Below are 22,176 nucleotides of genomic sequence, written 5' to 3'. Positions count from 1 at the left end.
GGGGAGAGAGTGAAGGCAACGAGCGAGCAAGCAGCTAAGCAAGCCGGCCGGCCTAGCGCGTGCATCTCCGCTGCAGGCGGCAGGCGGGCGGTAGAATACAATGGGCATGGCCTCACCCGACGACGACGGCGACGTGCTCGCCGATGGATGGGCTGCGCAACTGGACAACCGGGATCGCAAAGCACGAGGCGACCTCCTGTCCTTTCCTGCGCCTTGCCTCCGTTTATATGCATGTAAACCGTTGCTATCTTTAACTAATAATTTAATCAATAATTCTTTTAATGATGTAATGGATTTGTAAATTAACCAATTAATTGGGAGTAAATGGAGGGAGTAAAAATAAATGGAGGGAGCAGTAGTAGTTAATTAATTGGGTAATTAGGAGACCGGCAGGCGCCAGCAAGGAGCAGAGCAGAGTAGCAGACTGGAGACCGGAGAGGGCGGGGGTGGGGGGAAAAAGGTGGGATTTTTCGCTCTCCCTCCCTCTTGCATTCCCACTCCTCCAATCCGATCCCTCGTTGGCTGCTTTGCCACTGCCAGCAGCCAGCAGCCAGGGAGGGGAGGACCCAGGACCCAGGTGCAGGTGAGAGGAGGCGACGTGGGGGACGGGATCCCTGTTTTCTTTCCCCGCTTCCTAAGATTCCTCTTCTTCCCCCTTTTCCTGTACTGCGCCGCAATGATTTGCGCCGCCGTACGCCTCCCGCCGTCGCCTGCACCGGCGACCTGACCACCCAATCTCCGGGTTCAGTCCGCCGGAAAAGAGGGTGGGGAGGGATTCTTCCGGCTGGAGCCACCGACTACCAAGAACCAAGATGTTCAAGCTGCATCGCCACCGCTCCTCCGACCGCGCCGGCGAGCGCTACGACTTCAGATTCTCCAACTTCCGCGCCGTCCAGGTCCGTCGTCTATCTATCCCCTGCCCCCGCTCTGCTCTGCTCTAGCTTCCGCTTCCTTCTGTGTGCTGTCTGCCCCGCTACTAAACACTGTATGACTGTAATCTGCTTTGCTTGCGGGATTCCTAGTGCGCCGCCCAGTCCGATGCGAATATACTGTATCCTCCGTCCGGTGCGGGTGCCAAAATTTCTCAACTCTGCTCCTCGCCTGCACCGCTTCAGCATTAACCTTTCATCAATGTGGGAAGATCCTCAATCTTACATATGCCATGTTACTAGTTAGTAGTCGTCAGCCTTACTGACGTACCTCAAACCAGCAGTCCAGCACTAAAAGAGATTGGAGAAACTATAACGCGTTACTCAACCTCATATGCAATCGCATTGGTCACCGTCTTAATTTCCTTGGAAATTCACTTCGTCACTTGTACTATGTACTATTGCCCTACTGCAAATTTGCTTTTGTGTTTCATATGCATTTTCCGCTGATGTATGTGCTACACGTGCTCACTGTTGTTAACCTCTTGTCCATTTCTGTTTCACAGGTCCCTTCAGTATCGGACAGGCTCTTCCTTTCAATAGTCTCCGTGGATTCTGGAAAAACAATTGCAAAGTCCAGTAAAGCAGCTTCTCGAAGTGGAATATGCCAATGGCCCGACACCATATTGGAACCAATATGGTTTTCCAAGGATGAAGTCTCCAAAGAGTATGAAGAGTGCCAATACAAGATTATTGTTTCCGTGGTATGGAATACGTACGGATATTTTGCCAATTTACCTATGCCTGGACCCTGGACATCAAGTTTCTGTTTCAATCTCAATACCTACCTTCAGTCTTTCCTATTCCTGTTGCCGAGCTATGCCATTGTGCCGCTACCAACTTCTATCATGTTGCAGGGATCAACGAAATCTGGCATTCTTGGGGAGATTTTTCTAAACCTGTCTAATTTTCTGAATTTGGTGGACCCAACTGCTATCTCCTTGCCACTGAAGAGATGCAACTCCGGAACAGTTTTACAGGTGTGATTGAGTTATTTACATCTTTTCGTTTCAAAGGCTATCTGCGTGTTGCTTACATGATTTGATAGCCATAAAAATGCTGGTATTCTTTTCTCCACCCACTGCTCAAGACCTACTGTCACGTAAGTGCCTGTTTCATGGTTACTACATATGTTGATGCCCAATTTTTTTATTACCTGCAGCTTAAGGTTCAATGTCTTGGCACAAAGTCTAAGCTGAGGTAACTAAACCGACGCTTCAGTATTTCATTCTTGGCAAATTTTATTTGGTTTTTGCTTCCCCCAAATCTCGAATCTTAGCAATCCTCCCATTTCTCTGTAGTGGTGTCAGATCATTGAGAGACATGTCTCCCCGTCTTGAGGACCGTAGTCCCACACCAACCAACGATGACATGGACAACAGGTCAGATTGCTCGGATAGTATGTTCAACAGGGGGGTTCGTTCTTCATCAGAAAATCATGTGGGTACAACTTATCAAGATGAACCTGGAAACAGGGTATGCTATCGTTTCAAACAATTTGCTCTGTCCCAAGTTTTTCCCATCCATCATGATTTCTCATTAGCCTGTTCCTGATACCTTGAGATCTAGCAAATTTTCACTGAATTTGTTAATAATACGAATGACAACAGAACTCTTAGGTGCCATTGCTATGGGTCTAACCTTGTGGTTAGAAGTTAGAACACCCCATTTTGATGTTTAGATGGCAGACTCTGGATGGAATAAAATAAAGAACCCATCCACGGATCTTTTCCTCCAAGCCGCTAACTGATGAAATCCTTTGCATTTAGTCATTACCCAAAATCTTAATTGTTTCAGTTGTTGCCATCACGCATAAAAGTTACCACAAGTTCTAAACACTACTCAATGATTTATTCATAAATCTAGGAATGACATATATAATTCGCTACTGATCAGCTTACCACAAAAGTCATACTATAAACCACACGAGTACAACTATGTGCAGATGATCCCATCCTCCACAAAGGTTCCTCCATGGCACATGACACTCCAATGTGGAACATGGCGAACCTATAATCATTACCATCAGCAATAAAAATCTTGTAAAGATATATGTATTTTTTTGCATGGGAACTCTTGCAGGCTCCACAAATTTGGATATGTTCTTTTTATATGTGGACTACAATTTCACCATCAACGATTAACAATTACTTTGGTTAGATGTCATGCTATATCAGAGTATTATGTGTTCATGCCAATTACTTGTCATCATTTTTGTTTTCAGGAAACAAGTTTCTCAGCATCAGGGTCCCACCGGAGTTCTAATTCTGGAGATAGTACTGCAGATAGAACAAACTTCTCTCCTAGAGACAACTCTAATGGAGGACTTTATGTGGGAAGGCAGGATTCTGCTAGTTCCCATGCTAGTTATGTTAGTGCTGGCCGCGGTGATGATGGATTTAGATCCAACAATTCATCTTTCAGTTCTCGGGCTTCAGGTCCAACTATGTTACAAGGGAGTACTCCAAAAACATTTGGAAATGGCCTTTCTCAGTTATCTATGGGGGCATCTGACTCATCTAAAGATCTTCTCGAAGCTGCTGAAGAAACAATCGAGGAACTCCGTGATGAGGCAAAAATGTGGGAACGGCATTCTCGTAAGTTGAAGGCTGATCTAGAGTTGCTGAAGAAGGAGTGTTCTGAAAAATCAAAGCAACAGGCTGAGCTAGCAGTTGAGCTGTCTGCTGCACAAGCTGAACGGGATTCTTATAGGCATGAAATTGAAGAATTAAAGTCATCCTTACAAGATGTAAACACACGACAAACTATTACAGGAATACCGAAACGTGCAGACTGGATAGACCTGCAGAAGGAACTTGAAGAGGAGGTGAAGTATCTGAAGGAGTCAAATGCCGACTTAACCATACAAGTAAACAGGACTCAAGAGGCAAATATTGAGCTTCTTTCTATTCTTCAGGAACTTGAGGAGACCATAGAAGAACAAAGAGTAGAAATATCTAAGATTTCAAAGGTCAAGCAGACTGCTGATCCTGAAAATGGGTTGTTGGTCAAAGAGGACACGGAGTGGGCTAAGAAACTATCAATAAAAGAGGATGAAATCAAAATGCTGAGGGAGAAATTGGATCGTGCTCTCAATGTTGGAAATGCAGGTGGTGCAGGTTCCAATGCCGTTTATCTTGAATTGGAGAAAGAAAATGAAATTTTAAGGGCTAAAATACAAGAGCTTGAGAAGGACTGTTCTGAGCTAACAGATGAAAATTTGGAGCTTATATATAAGCTGAAAGAAAATGGGATGACAAAAGGGCAGGTTCCTCACATTTCAAACAACAATGAGCTGCAATTTGAAAAGCTTACATCACGGATACATCAACTGGAGGAGGAACTTAGGAACAAGGAAATGTTAAGAGATGGCAGTTTTTTTGAGGCATCAATGTCTAATGCAGACGAATTACAGAGAAAATGTGCTGACCTTGAGCTGAAGCTGCTAAAGTTTAGGTCTCAAACCTGTGAGCTAGAAGAAAAGTTCCAAAAAAGCCAAGAGGATTTGGAACAAAGAAATATCGAGTTGTCTGAGCTGAGAAGGAAGATTAATGGTTTCCATTCTACAGAACCGGAAGCTAGCGAATCTGGTGGTACACAAAAGTACCAGTATAGAACAGCAGATCTAGAGGATATTGAATCTGAGAAAGATACGCTGAAGGCGAGGTTTGAAATGCAACTACAGGAAAATGAAAACCTGCGGCGTTCCAAGGTTGAAATGGAAAATTTTATTTCTGAAATTCAGGCAGAGAAGAGTCAGCTTGAGGAACGCCTGTCCGCATCACTTAAAGAAAGCAGCATCACTTCAAAATGCTTGGACGAAGTGCGGCAAGATATCCTTGTGCTTTCCAGCAGCATAGATTCCCATGTTTCGGCTAATAAGGTTCTTCAAAGGAATGTCATTGAGCTAGAGAGCTGCAAAGCTGAACTAGAGTTGCATATTTCGGAGCTGGAACAGGAAAACATAGAGCTGTCAGAACGGATATCTGGACTGGAAGCACAATTGACTTACCTGACAAATGAGAAGGAATCAAGCGAGCTGCAGATACATGACTCCAAAGCTCTTATCGTCAATCTCAAAGATAAAGTAGAGTGCCAGCAATCAGAGATGGAAAGTCAGAGGCTCGAATTTAAGCAGAAACAACAAGAATCTCAAAGAAGATTGTCAGAAGCACAGGACGACTCTGAAGTTCTGAGAAGATCTAATTCTAAACTGCAATCTACGGTTGAGAGCCTTATTGAAGAGTGCAGTTCTCTTCAGAATCTAATTGCTGATCTGAAGAAGCAGAAGTTGGAATTGCATGGACATCTTACACAAAAAGAGCAGGAACTGGATGAGTCGAAAAAAAGGAACTTTGATTTTAGCAAAACAGTGGAATTCCTTGAGGCAAAGCTTTCTGCACTGCAGAAGGACATTTCTTCTAAAGAGCAGTCTTTGTTGTCAGAACTGGAGAGTATATTCCAGGAGCACACGGAACAAGAAGAAAGAATTAATCGCGCGCAGTTCATGCTGAACAAGATCGAAAATGAAAAGACTCTTGAAGTAGAGAATCTTGAGAGAGAGGTCATCAGCCTCACTGCACGGGTCTCCTCCACACACGAGGAACGAGAAAATGCCACACTGGATGCTATTAGAGAGGTATCTGTCCTGCGAGCAGACAAGGCTAAACTTGAGGCCAATCTCCAAGATGTCAGTGCACAATTGAGACATTATGAGTCTCAACTGGAAGACCTGCGTAAGGAGTCCAAAAATAAAATTAAAGGGTTAGTCGATTCCCTTAATGCCTCCAAGCAGAGTGAGGAAATGTTGACAGCAGATGCTGAACATATGAAAAAGTTAATGGAAGCTGCTAAATCCAACGAAGATATGTTGAGGAAGACTTCTAATGAACTAGAACTGAAGCTTAAATCTAGTGATTATGAGAAACAGCAAATGCTGGAAGAAATATCTGGTCTGAATCTGCAGGTCCAGAAGATAATGAATCTTCAAGATGAGGTTTTCAAACTTCAGAGCTCTCTTGATGAGGCTAAGTTCGAAAAAGGAAAACTGGAGGAGCTTCTGCGCTCGGTGACTGAGGATTGTGAAGAACTAAAAGCACAGAAGGCTATGCTAACAGATAAGGTTTCTGACATGCAGGAGACTTTGAAAAATGGTGAAGAAGAAAGAAGAAGCAGAATAGCTATGCACGCAAAGCTCTTGAGGTTGGAGAGTGATCTATCAGCATCGGAAGCATCACATGTACATGAAGCAGAATTAAAGAACGAGCTTAGTAGGATCAAGAGATCAAATAGCGAGTACCAGAGGAAGTTGCAATCTCTTGAGCAGGAAAATGAGGATCTCGCCAGGAGAGTTCAAGTTATGGAAAAGGGGTTTGAGAAAATGTCCCACATTAAAGAAGAGAATCTTGGAATGCAGGTTAGCCATATAAAGTACTTACTTTGATGATTAAACAATTCCACCTTATTGATGTTTCTATCTGCTTGTGCCTGTAGGAGATTGGAGGAGATGATCAGGCAGACATTCAGTCCAAAATTCAGTTGCTGGAAACTAAGCTTGCAGAGGCGTTGGAGGAAAATAAGTTGTACAGAGCTCAACAAAAGAGGTACGTACACCTTCCATTGCAAGCTTAAATGTGTTCTTTGTGATGTTCACTATACATAGAGTGATAGAATTGATATTAGTAGCTATTATGTCCTGTTTTGTTATGACTAAAAACTAATTCGTCAATCCAGAAGACTATAATGAACCGAAGCGCTGGCAACTATGTGTCATGAAAGTGCCTTTTATGTATGTATTTTCCATTTAACCTTAAAATTAAGAGACTTTTTGCAGTCCATCAAGAGTTACCACAAATTATAGCATGGGAGGTGCCAAATTTGGTTATAATTTTGACACCTTATAGTACTTCTTGATGGACCATAAAAAGTCTACTTTAAAATTTTTTTTGGCAACCCTGCAATACACTAATAGAGTATATATAAAAGATAAGCTCATTAATGGGTAGGCAATGGTCAGGAAAGGACCATCTTATTCTTATGGCAAATTCTAGACAAATGCTTTTATTTTCTGTCTGATGTAAGATTGAGTAATCTGCTGTGCTTGGCCATATGTTTGCGTAGTCTGTTGTGCATTGCCTTGTGACTTGAGAGTAATTGTACACATCACATGGAAAATCTTGAATGAGCTTAGGGGGTGCTTGGATCCCTTGCCACACCTTGCTTTGCTTAGCTGGGCAAGAAAAGCAGCGTTCGGTTCCTCAGCAAGCTCTCCCTGGAGTCTGTGCCGACAAGCTTTCAGCTTGCTTCCGCGGGAGAGCTGTTCCTGCTCGCCTGGGCCGGCAAGGCGAGGCTCGCTTGCAAGGGCAAGGCGAGGCAACCCTTGCCGAGGAACTGAGCACGCCCTTAGTGTCACACATTGCTGGAGTAACAGAAATCTTGAAGTCAGTTACTTTTATTATGCAATAATTTATTTATCTTATTAGTTTGGGATATTATCCATGGCACTGAACATGGGGAATTAGTCCTATAGTTTTCTGTCAGCTTTTAACTAAGAAGATTTTTTTTTATGTACAGTCCGATGCCTGAGGGGCAATCTGCTGGTGGAGATGGTAATGATGGTCACACTGATAGGGTTTTGCAACTGGAAGGAGAGCTGAGAGATATGAAGGAGCGGCTACTCAACATGAGCTTGCAGTATGCAGAAGTTGAGGCTCAGAGGGAACGATTAGTGATGGAACTTAAAGCTACGAAGAAAGGGCGATGGTTTTAGCGTGATGGGGAACTATGGCCTGCCGTAACCTTGAGACTGACAACACAGGTACTGCGTTTAATTACTACACTGACTGCGCACAGTTTCGAGTGACACCTCTTAAAAAGATTGCATCGCTCACTGGCACCTCTTTTCACCCGCTGCTAAGTCTTAAAAAGATTCTGATTCCACAGATGGACACCATCAAGCCCTGTTATGTCCGTGCGGTAACAATGCGACATTCGTGTCGGATTATCATGTGAGAATGGACGGGTAAGTGCAGAGCCAAACGCCATGTACACTGGACTTGGTAGCTGGTGTTGGAGGATGCGCACCAAGACAGTAAAGGTCTCCGTGATAGGGTGAACTGAGCCTGTGACTGCCCACCCCTTGAGGATGCGGCCCCTACACTATGAGCTAGCCTGCTTGCTATGATATGATGGTCTCATTTTAACCTATTGATATTTATTTGTAATGGCATGCCTTTTTTTTTTCTTTATCTGGTATATACACCAGTTTGTGATGGAGTTGACTGGGAGGGTGATGGTCAGTTGTTGATATGGTTACTCGGATGACCCTCCTTCCGTTTTACATGACGATTAAGTCAACCTGAATGAATTGTTAATAAATGTAGTTAGTTTTTTTTTCTTGGTGAGACCAGTGTAGAGGATGGGTTAGTACTTACTGCTAGTACAGTCATTATATATTACATATTCTCTATCACACATTCTGTTGTAGTCTTGAGTGCACAACAATATAGCTCCTGTAAGGCAGCTGTAACTGTTCACAGCGAATGCGAATTTGGATAATATTTAAGTTTGCCGTTAAGTACTTTTTTGTACTTTATATGATTATATGTATATCCCAAGCTAATCTCAGTTGCTTCCAAGAAGTGATTATATGAGGAGAGCATGCAGCAATTGACATCTCCAAGGCTGCAGTGCATGATTACGCTTACGCCCACTTGTAAGAGATATACTGTAGTATTTTAGTAGGTGCCTGGGGAATGGCCGGGGATTTTATTTACTTTATATTTCCCCAGGCCGGCCGGATGATCGCGATGTACATAGGCAATCGATCGTGCTGTTTGTTAACACGTAGCCAACTTATTCACCACATGATTAATTACACTATCATCAGTTGAAAGCCAAGATAATTAATAGCAGCTGCACGCAGTAATATATACTCCCTCCGTTTCAAATTGCAGGTCGTTTTAGTTCTTCTAAGTTCATAGATATTATTATACATCAAGATATACACTATATCTGGATGCATAATAATATTTATGAATGTAGAAAAATTAAAACAACCTACAATTTGGAACGAAGAAGCTTGTAATAAGGTCCAGAAAGAGAGGTGCAGTCTGCAAGCCCTCCGATATGATATCCCGTCCCTCTTGGATCACTCGCTTCATCACTTTACACTCTGCCAAGCAAACCATACAATTGCATATAGCGCTAGTCTAGAGTGAGCAAATGGGAATGGGTTGGGTTGGCCTCGAGTGTCACTGAAACAGAGGGAGGGGGCGAGGCAGCGGATCATCTCGATCCATCGTCCTCCATCTCCTCGTAACTTGGATCCTCCATGAAATCGTAGGTCATGTAAGGTGGCCAGGGGGACAAGAGCCTCTTTAACATAATCGATCCATTTCCATGTAATGTAAACACCCAAAAACAACGCCTCCAGTGTTTCCTCCTGCCTGTCTGCTCTGCTGCTCTCTCTGGAGTCCAAGAGTTGATAATGATGGTAGATTGATAAACTCCTCTACCTTTACTTTTCTCAGCTAATTAATAATTAATGATCCATGATTAGTGAGTCGGCATGCATGCATTATTACATTCATGCGGCCGCAACCACAAACAGCATTGGATACCAAAATAACAATGCATGGTGCACTGAGAAACAACAATCACTAAGGGTGTGTTTGGTACCGGGGACGGGACGGGACGGGGCGGGACGGTCCCAAATTTGATAGTGTTTGGTTCGGAGTCACGAGGGACGGGACGGTCCACAAATGGGAATATGCTCCCAAGATGCGGGATGACCCCGTCCGGCCAAAACGAGCGGACAGAGTCATCCCACTTCGGGCGCCGTCTGCTCCGTCCTTCTCCGTTCGCAAGACTGGCGCGGGGCTGCTTCGTCTCCGGCAGGACGGGGTCCTCCAGTGGCGCGGCCGGTGCCCAGGGTCGGCGGCCGGCAGGGACCTCCGACGGCGTGGCCTGGGACGAGCGGCCGCCGGAGCAAGCGGGTCCAGCCGGCGGGGCGAGCACCCCGGCGCCGCGGCCGGTGCCCACGGCCAGCAGGCCCCTCCGGCGGCGCATCCTGGGGCGAGCGGGTACCTCCGGCGGCGCGGCCTGGGGCGAGCGGGGGCGGCGCGGTTGGGACCTCCGGCGGGGGCGAGCGGGGGCGGCGCGGCCGGGGCGACAGGGACCTCCGGCGGGGGCGAGCGGGGGCGGCGCGGAGCTCCGGCGGGCGAGCAGGGGCCGTGCAGCCTGGGCCTTCGGGAGCTCTAGCGGGTTGGAGAAGATAAGGATGAGGAGAAAAAAAAAGAAAAGAAGATGACATGTGGGCCCATATATGACATGTGGGTCCCACTAAACACATGTAGCTAACGGTGTTACCCGAGCCATCCGTCCCTCGTTTTCAATCCATCGTACCAAACAAAAAACTGGGATGAATTCATCCCTCTCAACCAAACATAAGACGGGATGATCCCATCCCAAAAAATAGGAACGGCACCGTCCCATCCCTTCTTGTCTCCAAACCAAACGCACCCTAAAGGACACAGAGGTGGATTGGATGATACGGTCATGTTTCCTGCTTCCTGATAGCAACGAGACACACCTTCATGATGAGGCTCAGGGTATATATAGCACTGCACACCACGTATGTGGTACAGTGTAATGTAACCAACAGCATGCAGTACAGTACTGATGAGGTGATGGCATGCATCGACGGATCAGCTAGCTAGCCAGCCCATGCACGCACGTTACGTTCATTCTATTATTTAATTTCTCACCGACGACGTGATACGAGACACATGCATACAGATATATATATAGGACAAGATAGAAATTTGTGGAAGGACGATTAATTGAACAGAACGATTCGATCCCTATGTAACTGGCTTACTTCTACCCCTTCCAAGTCGCAAGCCGTTTTAATTTTTTATGCATAGATATTGTTGCAATAATACTTATGTACGTAGAAAAGCTAAAATGACCTACGACGATTTGGAACGGAGAGAGTATTATTTATTTATGCTAGTCCATCAGCTCGTGCTTGGTGTTTGGTTAGCTCAAATGTAATGTAATTTGATTACGGAAGGTAACGAATCCTATTACATATGTTTGGTTGCGGTGGTTTGTAAACATTGACACTGTAATTGAATCCCTTGCCTAAATAATATATATACAAGCTTGTTACCCCTCCTTCTCCACCGTAATTAGATACAACACACACACCGTAATCTGGTTACGTTACCATAGTGCAACCAAATAAAGAGGGTAATCACCCATTTCGCCGTCAAATACACTATAATCTGATTCTTTTTACGTTTACGTTATCTTAGCACAAACCAAACACTATCTACTACGAACCATGCATTATCATCAATGACTCAGAGCCGGAGGAGCATCAATCGATCACTTAGTGATGAGATCGATCGATCAGAGCACACGCATGGGCATGGCCCATTGCTAGGTCTTGCTCCCTGCTGGAGTGGAAGAATGAATCAAGTCATGGGAGGTAGGCAACAAGCAGGCAGTGGCTCTCCAGACTACTCGATCCCGGATTTGGCGGCTACGCCACGGAAGATAGCGAGCGATCCATCGGCGGGGAGGAATCATCGATGCATGATAGGTGAGTGAATTTATTTTATTTTATTAATTACCAGTTAGCACCAAAGCGTGACAGAGACCGACGACATGCGTACGTGCACGCATGCGATCGATTTGCCTCCTCCAGTCCGATAGATCCGTGTAAACCGCGAAGAGTGTCCCTTTATATTTATCCTAAATTAAAATATTTTAATTTTGATCAAGTTTACGATGAAGAGTATCAATATTTATAACATTAAATAGGTAGTTATGATAATATATTTCATAATGAATGAGACTCGTTAGACATCAAAAGCATTGATATATTTGTATATAAATTTGGTCAAACCTAAAATGGTTTGACTTAGGACAAAACTAAAGGGGCACTCTTTGCAGAACGGAGGGAGTATGCATATATATATATGTCGAATATGTGGCGTAGGCTGAAAGAAGAAAGCATACTTTTGACACGTGTAGGCAAAACCCTATCTCACCCGGGTGACGTGGCTCGACAACATGGATGACCACCTGCAACAGAGGGATGAGATTTAATTTGAAACCAAAAGTACACACTAATAGTTGGAGGACTAAATTGATCCAATTAAAAGACGATAATTGAGGGGCGAAATGTCTATTTATATTATTAGAAATAAACGCTCAGACGCTCAGTCGATATATAGGGAGTATGCACATGTGGTTCAACGAATAACGTTCCATGCATCATGCGTGTGCAGTACTCCTACATTATATATAGTCGGCGAGGATGGATGGGTATGTACACGCACACATACTGTACAGCTAGTAGTACATGGGATCATGTGCACAGACACGGACAAATCAAAACCCACCATATGTCAATCTTCTACGCGGATAGATCTCTGTGCTGTTATTCCTCCAAGAATTGGAAAGCTAGCATTCCCTCGGCAATGGTCCTAGGGAGCTCTTCTTCTTTCTCCTTTCTCCTTAAAAATTAAGGGGAGACTCAAGGCGGGCTCCATTGTTTTTGGCTGCTGGCCGGCTCTGCCACTGGCCGTCGGATACAGGCGCCCATGCCCAAGCTGGCCAAGCATTCCAGTGGCAAAGAATATAATGAACCAAATTAAAGAGAGTCTAGGGGGGAAAGATAAGTGCGCACAAAATTGGTACTCGGAGCGTGGCTAGATATAACCCTGTAAGTATTACTAGTACCCAAGAATCAAGCAAGGGGCGAGATATACATTTAGAATGTCACTTTCAAATATGTCAAATATATTGTTGGTATCGATTATGTTCATTGTCGTAGATGTAAAATTTTATCTAAAAGAAAATCGAGTTTTAGGTCGTCTTTTCATGGATTACCAATTCTGTATCCTGATCACTTTGAAGAAATGAAATGTTCAGGTGGGCTCTCTTGACTCCCGTTGACTCTTAAAAAAAAGTTGTTTCATGGATTGACACCTCTTGTCCGAGGTATGCTTTTATTTGCTTTGCAGTATTTCCACGTGTCTTTTTTTTATTTTGGGATGCACCAAATCTGTATCGCAATTTTTTTCACTATATGAGGCCAACAGAGGCGCCCATCGGTGCCACCGTGGCAGCCTAAGACGGGAGCTCTTATAGCTTGTGGAAGCTGGTTAAACTTTATGGCTTTAAGGCCCATTAAGCTTAATATAGAAGTTTAAATCAATAATTCAATATATTATATTCAATATTTTATGAGAGTAGGAACAACATTTAGAAATGGCAAATTCAACATTTTGTAAAAGACGGTTCAACATTTCGTTAAAAATACTAAATTTAACATTTTTTCTGAGCTAGTTCAACATTTGTAACAATAATACTATTTGAATTGTCATTGCTGTGAGTGTAAAGTTGTCTTGTTAGATTGTCCGTAAAAGACTGGAAAAATGCAGAGGTGAAAAGACAAATGCATCAAGACAATTTATCAGAAACAGAGAGGAAAAGCATCCCGGCAACTTATGTACAGTCTGTCCTCCCCATCCTAAATTATCATTCGTTGTAGCTTTTCTAGATATAATAATATATAACTGGAAAAAAAACATTAATCTGGGACGGAGGACGGTCGATCATTAGGACCATAATCGGACGGTTCAAGATTCAATGACTGTACACTAAACAGTGTCAGGAGATTTGGTAGCCACCCATCATTATCCATCCTACCTTTGATATTAGTCCCTCCTCCTCCTCTTCTTCCTCCGCCTCGGGATCTGCTCTCTTCTCTTCTCTTCTCCCAAGCTCAGCTCGGCTTCCTCCTCTGCTCCCCCGCCAGCAAGGAATGCTACCACCACCCCGTCCCCAGCTCCTCCTCCGCCTCTACTTATACACTTCCTCTCCCTCCCGCCCTGAACTGACAGCGACGCATTAGCATCTGGCATGCTGCGCCCTCGAGCTGAGTCGTCTGGCGTTCCGTCGCCGAGCGGCCTCTCCATGGACGACGACGTCCACGCCAAGACCCGGTCCTGCGCCGGCGGCGAGACCTCGGCCGCCGCGGCGTCCAGGATCATCGCCCAATGGGCCGCGCGGCGCCGCCAGGCGTGCGAGCAGATGGTGCTCACCACGCTGGACCTGGACCGCCGAGACCGCGAGTCGGAGCTCCTCGCGCTCGCGCGCCTCCACGCCGTCTCGATGCTCGACGCCTCCTTCCTTCACGGCGGAGACGGTGGCGGCAGGCGGCGCGCGCGGTCGCCGGAGCGCGCTCTGGTTAGGCGGATCGCCAGGGAGTGGGCGGGCGGGGCCGCCGCCAGCGAGGGCGCGGCGCGGGGGCGGGGCGAGGAGTGGCTGGGCGAGACGGAGCGCGAGCGGGTGCGCTCCGTCCGGGAGCGCGTCCGCATGGCCACCGCCCAGCAGCAGCAGGGCGTCGGCGGCGACCAGGGGGGATCCACCACTCGGGATCGCCGGCTGGCGCGCGCCGACGTTGTGAGGCGCATGGCAATGGAGCGACAGCGTGAGCTGCAGGGCCTCTCCGAGCACCGTGCCGTCTCCGCATTCGCTCACCGCGGCCGCATTCAGGTCGAAGCCACAACCCCTCTAGCATTAGATTTGTTCATTTTTTCTTCTCTGTCTCCAATACATTTGTTCCAACTTAATTGCAACAACGACTTGCAAGAGGGCATTGCTTTTGGCCCATGTACGCCAGTTGGCTGATGAGATGCAGTTCACGCTACTAGAAAAAACGGTTCTAACGGTTGGAAACCCTCTAGTACCGACTAATATATCCTAATTGAGTTATTGGTAGTTAGCAGTAGCATCAAACTATATACGGATGGTTACATTTAGTTGCATGCTTCTCAACTAGTATGTGCTAAAAAAAATCCTTCAGAAAAAAGGTTGCTAAAGTGATGCAGTAACTGTCGGCCTGTTCGCTTCAGCTTATTCAGCCGGCTTATCAGCCACCAAACAGTATTTTTCTCTCACAACAAATCAGCTGTTTCAGCTTTTCAGCCGGCTTATAAGCTGAAGCGAACAGATCCTCAATCACTGAGAAAGTTCGCCTGGGCACCTTTTTGGCAAATCATCACTTCATGTACTTGCTTCATGCCTGTAACTCACTTTGGAAACATGCTCCAAATATCTAGCGATCCTGTTCAGTGCTAAAGTTTAGCACTCTCAAATGGAAAAAAACACTGGCGGTGCCGGTGGAGCTCCTCCACCTCCAGCAGCCGCCGTGCCGCCGCCTCCGACACTGGCGGCTACTGGTGCTGGTGCGCGGCCACACCCACCGGCATGGCTGGGGGCGGGGGAACCACCGATGGGCGCGGGCCCAGGGTGGGCTCCACGCCGGCGGAGAGGTCGAACGACGGCGTTAAGAGGAACGGTATCGCCGTCGAGTGGAATTGCATCCCTGGCGCACCGGCCTAGCGGGTGGTGGCGGTGGGGGGCCTCCCTCCCCGTTCCTCCCTCGTGCCCCCTCCAGATTCGCATGCCGGCGGAGGAGGCATGGCTGGGCGGAGGCAGCGGGACCGGCGGAGCCGGGCGGAGGAGGCCGGCGGCGGGGGTGTGGCGGGGAGGAGAGAGAGAGGGAGGAGAGAGGGGGAACGATGGGAAATTACGGACAGTGGACAACTTTTAGCAGGTTTAGCACCTTTTAGCACCCGTTGGAGGTGTTAAACTTTAGCACACACCTTTTAGCACCCCTGTTTGGGAACCCATATGCTAAAAGGGGGCTAAAAGTGGGGTGCTAAAGTTTAACAACCCCTTTCCAAACATCCCCTAAGTTGAACAGCGTGCTCTAGTTGCTGTGCTGCAAATAGTACCTATCACACACACACACATGACAGTAGCTAGCTTGTTCCTTGTTCCTTTGTTATGATAGTGGGCAGCAGAGGGATATCTAAGAATGAAGTATAGACGTAGGATTGTGTTGCATCCAAGTGCAAGTATAGCATCATGGTAGAAAAGCTGGCTAAGTAGCTACAGTATTCCTTATGAGACACAATATCAAGTTCATAAAGTTTAAGCCATCTCTTATCTGTGAGTTCAGAAGCAACCACTAGAACATGTGGTGCTGATTGACATCATTGTTTCACTACTGTATTCTTTCTGAAGATTGTCAGGCTGCCGGCGACTAGAATCGCCACATAATCTCTATTTAGTCTTGTCTTGAATTGTCCTCTAGAGTATTTCGTTCATTGGATTGATAGCTATATATTGTCTTTCAGTCTTTTCTCCGAGGTAGATTCTTTCGTAACGGGAGGCCTATGAACGATGAGAGACCAAACTCTATGGCAGCCAGAGAATTAGGACAGCTTAGACAGAGGCATCCTGTCTCTAGATTGAGGTATGGCTTCCTTTGCCTAGTATGGCATCCTCATTGTTGGTCTTCCTGTCTTGGCCTTCCCATGATGGATCCCAATAGAAAAATTAGAAGGAAAAAAACGATCTTTTCAAGTAGCCAAATTAAGGAACACAATTTTTGTTTGCCACATGACACTTTTTGCTTCATCTAATATTACTGTTTCTCATTTCCAGTACCAATGTACCATTGAGAAGTGATGGTGTAATACTTCAGGTTGTAAGTGATGATAACCATCATATAGAGAATGCAGCTCATTATTATCAAATCCAGACAAATCGATCAATGGAAGATGAAGCTGTGCATGTCGAAAGCACTGTACCTGGCAGTAACAGTGTTCCGCAAGATGATTTTTCCCAAGAACAAATACAACAATCTGAGAAGCATTCAGATTCGCGGTCCTCAGAGCTGGATAGTGAGCAATCTGTGTCTACCTCCTCATCGACTGCATCTGGCAACAGCATGCAGCAGGAAGCTGAAACTGATTTGCCATGGTCAAGGGATATTTCTGTCACTGAGGCCGATGGACATGACAGCGCCTTCCTACATAGAGACGAGGAATGGCATGTCATCGAATCTCAGGAAGAGGAACCACAGTGGCAGTTAAGCCGGAGTTTCAATTCTACCAGGAATAGGTTTAGTCCACCTGAAGATGATGTGTATGGAGTTGAGCTCAGAGAACTCTTAAGCAGGTATTTAATCTGTAGCACAAATTCGTGAAATTAAAATTTTTGTCCTTAAGGCAAAATGCTCATCAGATATATAACTCCTTGTGTTTGTAGGCGAAGCGTGTCGAACCTTCTTAGCAGCGGCTTCCGTGAAAGTCTGGACCAGCTCATTCAGTCTTATGTTCAGAGGCAAGAACATGATCCTCACGATTGGGATTTCGAAGAAGGGCAGAGACCAAGCACTGGTTTACTCAACGAGGATCCTATCGAGATCAGGATCGACGAACCAACTCGGGTTGGGAGTGAGAATGCACCCCAGCCTTCGACTGTGTTATCTGATCAGGCGGTTCAATGGCAGCAATATCATAACTGGAGCCAGCAAACCATGCATCGCTCTGAACTTGTGAGTCATCCATCCAATTCTCACTGTGGTGCAAAGTCTGTACTTAGGTCTTTTGCATATAGACACTAAAATAAGTTACAATTCTGAATATCCATGCATTACTGCATCTAAGTATATTGTTAAAAGAAGAGTATGTGTGTGGCAGGAGTGGGACGCCATCCATGTTTTGCGAGATGAGCTGAGTGGAGTACAGAGAGGAATGAGCAGCATGCAGCAGATGCTGGAAGCGTGCATGGAGATGCAGATAGAGTTGCAGCGCTCCATCAAACAAGAAGTTTCTGCTGCTCTGAACCGATCACCGTTAACCATGCAAGGTGTGTATGTATATGTGTGTGTTACTCTTTTCCTTCCATTCTCTGCTCTCAACAGAATGATCGAAGAAGCTTTATTTCCATGGAATTTGTGAGTGTACAGATGAAGAAACGTTAGAGGATGGATCACAATGGAAGCTAGCAAGGAAAGGGACCTGCTGCATCTGCTGTGATAATCAAATTGACTCGCTTCTTTACAGGTCCCTACTTACCTGCATTTTCATCAGCTGTAATAAGTACAATGAACAACAATTCATTTTTAACATATATCTTTCTTGCTCGTACTGTCAGATGTGGGCATATGTGCACCTGCTCAAAGTGCGCAAGCGAGTTACTCCACGGGGTCGGCAAATGCCCGCTGTGCCGTGCGCCTATAGTTGAGGTCATCCGAGCCTACTGCATACTGTAATTGTAACAGGAATTTATAGGAAGACAGAGGTGGTTAATTTGATGAGGCTCTCTTCAGTCTTGAGTTTGACTGCAGCAGCAGCTGTATCTTAGTTCTTAGGGATGGTAACCATATCTGAAACCTGTATTCTGCGTAGTTTCTGTAGCCTCCATGCTAATGTGCTCTAATCCAGTAGCAGCGAGATGAAATAAAGTGATCCATGGGATCATCAACAGTGTTGTACTATCTATGTTCAGAGTTAAAGTTCCTTCCGTTTGTATGGATCAGCCTCTGGAGCCATTGAAAAGAGTAAGTTCAGATAATCAGATATGCAATGCGACTACGCAACCATGATGTTTCAAGTATCGTGCAGTTTTGACTTGAAATCAAGGAACGCAACGCAATGGAATCATGTTATGTACATATATTAGGCGCTCTCCTCGTGTGCTGTGCATGCGGGAGATACACACAGAAAAGCAGCAGACTTGTACAGGTAAGGCAGGCAATACAAGATAGATCATTCTTCCTCAATTCAATGAGAGGATTTCACGCTTCTCGCTAATAATGGGTCCAGTTGCTCACTCATTAAACACAAGTAATACAGCATCTGGCAGTGAAGCCCCAAATACCTGGGCCAGCGCCACCTTCTGCCTCTTGTTCAGCCTAGAAAATTCTCGGCCCCTGCGGGTGCCGCCATTCAGTAGCTTGCGCCCATCATCTACTGCTTTCCTTGTCAGGGAGCACAACTGCCCCGAGGCTTCTGCTGTAACAGCGCCATCAGCTTCGGCTTCCCCCTCATCTGCTCCCCAGTCCAACTCGTCGTCATCAGTCATGCCCTTTGATGCCTCACCATGGGCTTCACGGTTTCCATCTTTGGTGAGCTCGCAGTCTGTGTCGCTGCTCCCACCCCACCATTTCATAGTTTCACAGGGCAAGCCAGATGATGGGAATCCGTACTTGAAATCATCCATGTAGCCAGGGATCGCTTTGGTTTGGCTACCATGGGCCAAACTTGGTGATGCATTTTGTTTACCTGCTGGGGGCGAAACCGAAACTTGTCCTGCCTTCGAACTGCCCTGTTGAGATTTTGCAGCTCCTTGGGAAGTGCTCGATGACCTATTAGCATGCACAGTCCAATACAAGTGTTCAACGAGTGATGCAATTTGTTTCTTCAGTATAAAACGTATCATCATATGATCCATGAACTGTGCAGATGTACTAGTCGGGCAAAAAAGTGGGGAGCACAAAAAAAAAAATCAACAATACATGAAGCGCTGTTTCTAGATTGGAAAGCTCTGGACAGGTGAGTGGTCTGGTCATCATCAGGATCTAACTGGTAACCACCATAGCATACCACTACCACACACTGTCCAAGCCCTAAGAACGCATATGGGAAGTAGAAAGCTGAATCACAAACCATTACAAAACACACTGTATGCAATGCAAAGTTATGTTTTCCAGTTGACATCCATATGCACAGTCATCCCCTGCCTCAAGTGCCCACAGCACAATGTGTTGATTGACTAATCAAGGCCAAAAGTAATAAAGATTAAAAAACTGACTCTCATGCAGATAATTAGTTTAGTTTACATGAAACAGGGAAACATAAATGCATCAGTACACTTCCCAACCTATTCTCAAGCAAAACTACGCAGAAATCAATCCTGGAGACATTTGCCTTATATACTGATGTTGAAAATATCACTGTTTAAAGAGTTCATAGCTACCTTCTACTTGCTGAGTTGCTGGGACACTTGTACTATAAAGCACAATAGTGAAACAACAACTGAGATTGTTTTAGTGATACAAGAGCCAGATGTACGACAGCTGTTAACTGTTCAACTAGATACAAGATAACATAGCAATATATGCCCATATTGTACTTCTTTTGCGGGAAATCTAAAAACTTAACTTATGCTGATGCGTCAAGTGTGACACAGAATTACTTGTCTACAGTGCACTTCAGGAAAAACTTTTTCAACAGTACTTCAATATATTGCATAGGTTTCTATTTTAAAATGTACTACCAAGTGGCGTCAAACGCGTCAGCTGCATGAACCTACTTAAGCTTTGCAGAGCACGGGAGGATTGAAAAGGAGAGAGCTTTAGTTTCCTTTTTTCCAGGAGAGAAGAATGCACAGGCAGCTAAATTGTATGAATTGTAACAATATCGAGGCCTCAAGGGAAAAGCATTACTCACACTATTGATGAACCAGATGGGCTCAAAGCCTTTTGTTTTGCAATTTTTGACAACTCAAGAAGTTCCTTGGCTTTCTCTCTTTCAGGACCTTTTGTGTCGTCACCAGCTTTCCCAGAAACAAGCTGCAAGTATGATGATTTTTCAAGTAAATTTACAAATGACAAGACGGAGTCCGAAACACAAACAAAACAATGTTAGGAGATATCCCTTAATACTTATTAAAAGTTGTAAGGAGCGAGACAAATTTTTGTAGAGAAGTTACACATTAATGTACATGGGATTTCAACTTATCCTCAGATGAGACTATCATATGCGGCAGTGAATCTTGTACATGAGGAACGGGTATGGTGTTGTTCTATGCACGTGCCACATATGTTTCAGAAATAGAGATCAAACACTTGTCAACCATGACTGAGAAGTGGAATCCTTGGTTGCCTCAAACAGGAAGATTTTTTTGAGAAGTGGAAGAGTTGGCTTAGGGCTCTGACTCCTGAGCACCTGCTAGCTCCTTAAATTTATCTCAACTAATTGCTCTTCTAGGATCGTATACAGGTAGGATGGAATGGAGGGACTTGGTGAAGATACTTGGATTGGGGTTTGGTAAAGATAAATTAAAGGGTAGTGCTTTTGTGAAGACAGATCAGCTGTTAATATTGTTGGAGAAAGCTGGTTAATCCAGATCCAGAACTTGCCAATTGCATATTGGGACGGTACATATATATGGGCAACGCATGTAGTGCAAGTAGAAAAGTGCACCAAAAAAATTACAGGCAAATAGCGTTTTCCTCTTGACTCTTGTTACTGCCCAGAGAGAGGGTATGTTTATCATAACTTAAGAGCATGGTATAATGCAATGGGATAGTATAAAGTGAAGCACGAGGTGTAGGAAAATGTTCACCTTTCGATATGGCCACCTAACAATCCCGTGGGAGCGGCATATCCTCTTCAGGACACTGGTGCAGACTCCTGCATTAAGAATTTAAGATGAGACGAGCAGGCACCAGGCAGGGCGAGTCGTGAGTGGGATGGAACTGTGGAAGATGGAAGCAGAGCGCGCGCGAGAGAGAGAGAAAGACAGAGAGGGACAGAGAAGGACCATACCGAGGATGGAGGCCGCCTCGGCGATGGGGAGGGAGAATAGCTTGGAGATCTCCTCGTAGGACAGCGAGACCTTGGTAGGCTTGGGTTGCTGAACCTGGGCGTTGGAGGCCATCCGCGAATCGAAATATCGAACGGGGAAGGAGGAGGCGGCGGCGGCGGCGGAGAGCACGGCGGTGGCCAACGGATCCGACTTCGCTCGGTGGTTGGCTTCGATGTGTCTGGCTGGAATTGGGGAGGGAGAAGGACGAGCCGTCCAGAATCCTGGGCCAGGCCCAACTAAGCTGCTCTATAGTTGGGCCCGGCAGATATGGCCCATCTGAGCCAGCACCTCCTCGCTCCCCCTCCCCCTCCTCCTGAGTCCTCACCCACCACGCAGCGCCGGCGGCGGCCACGACGCCATCTCCATCCACATCGTCCTCGCCCCGCCCGCTTCTCTCATCCCAACCCTGTTCGCGGCGGCCGGCAATCTCCAACGACACACCGGCGACCCTTCCCCGGTTCTAGGTACGGCACCTACTTCAACTCGACTCCTTCCCCCTTGCCTGTCTCACTAGCTTAGCTTGATTTACTGAATTTGGGTTTGATGGGAGTAGCCGTGCCCTGACCTTCTTGTCAGCTCGCCTCGCGTGTTCAGTTTAATTTCAGAAAACCCTGCCTGAATTTGCCCAAGAAAGCAACCCCCGTATGTACCCCATCCGGTCAAACCCAAACCCACAGCGGTAATAATGGCACTAGCTGTGACCCAACGATGATCCCCCCCCCGGGCCAAATTTTTGTCCTTCTATCTGCTGTTTGGTTTGGTTTTGGGGAGCTTTCCC

At 45.9% G+C, this 22,176-nt stretch overlaps 3 protein-coding genes across 5 annotated transcripts; 2 read left to right on the top strand and 1 right to left on the bottom strand.

The window, feature by feature from the left end:
* Nucleotides 1-446: 446 nt before the first annotated feature.
* LOC101760555 (myosin-2 heavy chain) lies at nucleotides 447-8,508 on the top strand. Of its 3 annotated transcripts, none has more exons than XM_004985997.3 (9): nucleotides 447-896; nucleotides 1,436-1,633; nucleotides 1,787-1,909; nucleotides 2,092-2,129; nucleotides 2,231-2,369; nucleotides 3,154-6,345; nucleotides 6,423-6,532; nucleotides 7,503-7,746; nucleotides 7,872-8,508. In XM_004985997.3, exons 1-8 carry the CDS (start codon nucleotides 813-815, stop codon nucleotides 7,696-7,698), a joined length of 4,080 nt encoding a protein of 1,359 aa, XP_004986054.1. In that variant the 5' UTR covers nucleotides 447-812; the 3' UTR covers nucleotides 7,699-7,746; nucleotides 7,872-8,508. The 3 variants fall into 3 exon arrangements, with proteins under 3 accessions (XP_004986054.1, XP_004986053.1, XP_012698193.1); XM_004985996.3 differs by having other exon boundaries at nucleotides 2,231-2,405; XM_012842739.2 differs by having other exon boundaries at nucleotides 2,231-2,405; nucleotides 7,857-8,508.
* A 5,204-nt stretch (nucleotides 8,509-13,712) lies between these two features.
* On the top strand, nucleotides 13,713-18,305 carry LOC101779219. The gene is made up of 7 exons (XM_022829816.1): nucleotides 13,713-14,504; nucleotides 16,154-16,272; nucleotides 16,464-16,979; nucleotides 17,070-17,358; nucleotides 17,504-17,672; nucleotides 17,773-17,869; nucleotides 17,961-18,305. The coding sequence occupies exons 1-7, from the start codon at nucleotides 13,869-13,871 to the stop codon at nucleotides 18,076-18,078; spliced, it is 1,944 nt and encodes a 647-aa protein (XP_022685551.1). The 5' UTR covers nucleotides 13,713-13,868; the 3' UTR covers nucleotides 18,079-18,305.
* Nucleotides 18,306-18,430: 125 nt separating this feature from the next.
* Nucleotides 18,431-22,013, bottom strand: LOC101760145. The gene is made up of 4 exons (XM_004985995.3): nucleotides 21,359-22,013; nucleotides 21,156-21,223; nucleotides 20,258-20,379; nucleotides 18,431-19,173 (listed from the first exon to the last, which is right to left on the bottom strand). The coding sequence occupies exons 1-4, from the start codon at nucleotides 21,468-21,470 to the stop codon at nucleotides 18,636-18,638; spliced, it is 840 nt and encodes a 279-aa protein (XP_004986052.1). The 5' UTR covers nucleotides 21,471-22,013; the 3' UTR covers nucleotides 18,431-18,635.
* Between the last annotated feature and the right edge of the window lie 163 nt (nucleotides 22,014-22,176).

This window comes from Setaria italica, chromosome IX (genome assembly GCF_000263155.2).
Source record: "Setaria italica strain Yugu1 chromosome IX, Setaria_italica_v2.0, whole genome shotgun sequence".
NCBI classification, from domain to species: Eukaryota; Viridiplantae; Streptophyta; class Magnoliopsida; order Poales; family Poaceae; genus Setaria; species Setaria italica.
This window is presented reverse-complemented; position numbering and strand designations above follow the sequence as displayed.